Source organism: Perissodus microlepis, chromosome 16 (assembly GCF_051167445.1).
Source record: "Perissodus microlepis isolate ML-2025 ecotype Zambia chromosome 16, ASM5116744v1, whole genome shotgun sequence".
In the NCBI taxonomy this organism is placed as follows: Eukaryota; Metazoa; Chordata; class Actinopteri; order Cichliformes; family Cichlidae; genus Perissodus; species Perissodus microlepis.
In genome coordinates this window covers 22,580,873-22,585,874 of record NC_140476.1, presented here as the reverse complement: position 1 = coordinate 22,585,874, position 5,002 = coordinate 22,580,873, and the positions used below count along the sequence as shown (strand labels likewise).

Genomic DNA, 5,002 nt, shown 5'->3' with positions numbered 1-5,002 from the left:
GCACCTGGTTTGGGAAATTTTTTAAAAGGGATAAGACAATGATGTACGGAGAAGAAAAGCTTTGCTCCCCCCACACGCCTGCGCGAACCGAGCAGCTTTCGCATGCATTTTGTTGCGTTCACGTGCTGATTGCGCAGAAGTTAAATTGCGTAGTTTTTTTCCACTTTAATTAAAATAAAACTAATATACGAATTGAATCATTCTTTTAAAAAAAGTTAGAAATTAAATTCATTATTTCAAATAGTTTGGCTTTCAGAAAATTCAGACTGTGTGCGCACACAGGCCACACTTTTAATTCCGGGACTTCTTATTTATTTCCACAGCCCCATTGTCTTAAGGGCCTGACAGCATGATTTCCACGATGCCTTTTCCTCACCGAAAAGAAAAGAGTTGACAGCATGGACATTTAGAGTGGAGATAATGACTAGTTTAGAAAAAGAAAAAAGAAAAAAAAAAATTGTGAAGTCATAAAACTTCTCTGACCGATTCCAAACCAGACTAAATCCCAAACTGCGTGTAAACTCACTACAAACTGCACCAAGCACCCAGCAGCGTAAAAAGGAGGAAAGGCAAAAGGGTATTTAGCACTTGCAACACCTTTTATTATATTTGTATGCAGTAAAATTCTTATCACAATAAGGAAGAAAACACCTCTTAAAACTTTGAACAAAAGCACATAACGAAACAACTGCCCATGTTTAGCTCGTAATTGTACATATTTATAGTAAAGAAACATTCTTTATAAATACTGTTTCATCTGTAGCAAGTAAATACCATAATTTAATTACAAATGGATAAATATGGCAGCTGATATTTACAAAAGGAAGGGTGTAGTTACAGGAAAGAAAGAAAAAATCGAACGGCACAACGTTTATTGTCCTCACAATCTTCCAGATAGTGTTTCACAATTCCAATTTGCAAAGCACAAAACATCACAAGTTAAGCCCAGCAAACTAAAATATACATTCACAAGCATAATATTGTGGTCTGTTTGAGTTAAATGTTAACTTTGGCACTCTTTCCAGTTTATAGATGTTTAGTATAGTACAATCAATTTGCCTTAGGATCACAATATTCAACATTATAGTACAATTTTATTGTAATGTGTGCACTAAAAGGTCCAGTTAAGAGAAATAGCTACCATTGAAGGAACATCAACACACCAAAGACAGACGAACTATCACAACCAAATGGAATTTGGGCTTTTAGTGATTATTTACATTATATGAAATACACCTCAAATATTATACATATTTTTCCTCTGTTGGTAATCATCATCTTCCCTGGTAAATCCAAAATAATAAGATTAAAAAATAAAGAAGTGTTCGTGTGCCTCCTGTGTGCACATGTCCCAAAACTCAGTGAAACGAGTGTGTGTTGCTTCATTTCAGCGTAGTCCTAAACATACCATTCACTGAAATTGGAGGACAGGCCACTGTGGTTGGTGGTGTTGTGCACAGCTGAGGCTGGGGAAAGGGTGGTGTTGCTTTGAGTCTCCGTGGTGGGTGACACCAGCCCTGGAGGTGTGGATGATTCGTAACCAGAGCTGGCTGCTGGTGATGAGTCTGACGCTGGTGGAGAGGATTCGTGGACCTAAAAAAAAGAAATAAGAAAAAAGAAAAGAAAAAAAATACATATTTATTTTCTGATTTACACGTTAAACAAAAAAAGCACCAAAGAACTGGATAAATTCTAAAAACCACCTGGTATTAGACTGTACAAAAATATAAATAAAAAAAAATAGAAGAACACGCACACACACTTCCCTCAACGCCTTACTTACCTTCATGTGTTTTCGTAGAGAGCTGGGATGTGTGTAAGACTTGTCGCACATTTTGCAGAGATATGGCTTGTCCGACGTGTGAACGTGCATGTGTTTCTTTCGGTCGCTGCTGTTTGCAAATCTTCTGTCGCATCCCTCAAACTCACACTGGAACGGTTTCTCTCCTGCAAGAAAGAAATAAAGAAAAGAAAAGATGTTTTTAAGACTGCCTCAGGCTGAAGTGTGTAACAACAAGAGCTTGTGCAGAACCAGTCTGTTGTAAAAGTTGAGTGCAGAGTATTGCTGATGCCATCCATTTAAAAAATGTAAATAAAATGCAGGGTTAAAAGCAACACGTTTAGCCGTAACAATTGTAACAAAAGTTTCAAGCGTCTTTTAAAACGAAGTGGGGGTGCTGCAACGTCTTATTTAGCCTAAATAATGCGCATAGTGATTGGAAGGGGGTGGGAGAAAGACGACGAGGCCGTCCTCAGTAGGCCTGCAGAAGGCATATCATTTGCCGGGAGACAATAAAAATCTAATTATCACGTGGCCAATTTCATGGCACGGCACCGTAATGTATTTCCTAGAAAATAAGTCAAAATGTGAGAGGCTGGTAATGGCCCTGTCTAGCACCTCAACACATATGAGAGAGGCGCATGGGAAAACAAAAGGCATTCCTGGCAGCACTGCTGCTACTGTGCTCGGCTAAATCTACACACAACCCCCGAGCAAATACCAAGTGCAAATCTTTCAGAGCTAAATACAAATATTTAATAAGGACACAAGGAGAAAAACCTATATGGAAAAGGGGTGGGTGGGGTTGAGGAGACGCGAAATACACACACACATACATACACGCAGAGAGTATCATGAATGAGCTGATGTGATTTTACTACGAGGCTGGCTGCTCTAGGACGCACGCAACGCGCTCTCTCTATTCCCTTTGACCCATTTCTAAAGTTTAGCCTGAACAATAAAGCTCCTAGAGAGCCAACTAAACTGCTTTCTGTGCGTTTTTAAAGCACCAGAAGAAGAGTTCGAACGGGCCCAGAGTAGCCGTGTAACGAAGAAATGAAGTATCCCCACCATTTTAAACGCATTTGTTCTCTTTTCTTCTCTCCTCTCTCTCTCTCTCTCTGCCCTGGATGTGATCCTGGAATACTACTTTAGCAGCCTAAAATACCCGCTGGTAATTAGATCTTAATGTGTGTTTGTCTTGGCAAGACACGCATTTACAACAGCGAAATAAATCCTCGGGTACGCTCGGTGACAGCACCCACACCGGGCTTACTATTTAAATAAAACAATTTTATATCAAATAAAGCTTGCGCGATCGTTATTATTTGCATTATTATTTTAATTACCTGTATGCGTCCTCTTGTGTATCTTCAAGTTTTCCGACCGTGCGAAGACCTTCCCGCAGCCAGGGAAGGGGCAGGGGAAAGGCTTTTCTCCAGTGTGCACCCGAATGTGGTTGACCAGTTTGTATTTTGCCTTGAACGGTTTGCTCTCCCGGGAGCAATCCTCCCAGAAGCAGATGTGGTTGGTCTGCTCCGGACCACCGACGTGCTCCACTGAGACGTGAGTGACCAACTCGTGCATGGTGCTAAAAGTTTTATTGCAACACTTTTTGGGGTTGCTGAGCTGCTCGGGGTCGATCCACTTGCAGATGAGCTCCTGCTTGATGCACTGCTGCCTCATGTAACGGAAAAAGGCACCGGGGTGGTGGTGGGCTGCCATGTTCATCCCCATGTTCATATTCATGGAGCCGTACTGGTTGTGGAGCTGCGCGGCCGAATACGGGTCGGTCCTCGGACTGGAAACCTGGTGGTATTGGTCGGAGCGTCCGAAAACTTCGCCGGGTAGTCCAAGCCTCATTTGCCCATTCAGGACGTTCGGGGATCCGTGGGACCCATGCTGGTCGTGGATCCCGGGGAACAGAATGTGGCCTTGAGTGTCTGTGTGGGAGTGATGAAGGGATCCCGCCGTGGGGCCAAAAATAGTGTGTTGGCTACTCGCCGGAGAGGATTCTCCGAAGCCGCGACTACGAAAGAGAAAGTCCCTGGTGGAGTTGAAAGGAGAGCTTGCATACGAGGTGACATGGGCGGCGTGAGCCCCCAGAGCTGCTGCGGGGTAGCCCGGCGCCTGGGTGGTGAAGGCAGAGCTCTGTCCTGGGGAGAGATCATGGTTCAGCTTAAACGCACCCATGTGTGCAGAGTCAACAAAGCTATTTTGTGCCAAACTCAAGTCTCTCTCCTGCATCTCGCTGGCTGAGTGATGCCTGGCAAACGAGCCCACTCCGAGTCCTGGGAACTGGTGACCAGCATCCAGTAGCATTTTGTCTTCAAAGCGATTTCTTTTTTAAAAAAAATAAAATAAAAACACCAGCGCAGAGCTCGAAGCTACAGCAAATTAGTAAAAGAAGAAGACGGAAAAATCAAATCTCGGTGCTGGCACGCGACGATTGAACTTCCAGCCTTGGAAACAACATATCAGGCGTGTTTCAAAGCGCTGCTCCGCTCAAGAGTTGAAAAAAAGAAAAGAAAAGAAAAGAAAAAATGTAAAAAATAAAAAAGGGAATCTTGGCTTATCGAACACTGAATTTACTTCTAGTTTACTTGTGACTTAAAAATCCAAGAGTTTCCTCGTGTCCTCTTCTCTTGACTACGGCAGTTTTTTTGTTTTGTTTTGTTTTTTTTGCGTTAAAATCGACTCGAAGAATTAAATAATTATCGTACTAGGAGCCTTCTGCATACAGCAGAGAGACAGTAGCTGGGGCATCTCAAAAAACGCCGTTCCCAAACGCGCACGTATTTATTTCTCTGGCTTTGCCCGTGTTTATCGCGGAGGGTCCCTGTTTCTCCGTGGACTGGCTCTACCTCCTCTTCCGCCCCCTTTAACTGGAGAGCGTTCATTCATTCCTCGCAGTCTCATTGGCCGCCGCGCCTCATCAATCCCAGGTGCCCCTCCAATAGCAGGTAGCGCTTTGGCGACTTAATAGCGCAACGCCATTTTCCACTAATAATTACCGCCTACTTTTAGGAGAAGATTTGGGAGGTGTGCGGGCGAAAGGATAACCACAAGAGAGAGGAGAGAGCTGTTTTTGTTGTTTATATTCTGAGGGAAGTTGTAGTATGAAGGATACAAACGCAGCATTTGATGAGAAATAGTGAAGATTGTAAAAAGTAAGAGTTGACATAATGGATTAAGGTATTGATTAGGTAGTTTTGTAGATGT

General features: G+C 43.0%; 1 protein-coding gene across 1 annotated transcript; it reads right to left on the bottom strand.

Moving 5' to 3' along the window:
• Positions 1-578: 578 nt before the first annotated feature.
• zic2a (zic family member 2 (odd-paired homolog, Drosophila), a) lies at positions 579-4,665 on the bottom strand. Its single transcript, XM_084908317.1, has 3 exons — positions 3,130-4,665; positions 1,784-1,947; positions 579-1,593 (listed from the first exon to the last, which is right to left on the bottom strand). The coding sequence occupies exons 1-3, from the start codon at positions 4,100-4,102 to the stop codon at positions 1,399-1,401; spliced, it is 1,332 nt and encodes a 443-aa protein (XP_084764443.1). The 5' UTR covers positions 4,103-4,665; the 3' UTR covers positions 579-1,398.
• Between the last annotated feature and the right edge of the window lie 337 nt (positions 4,666-5,002).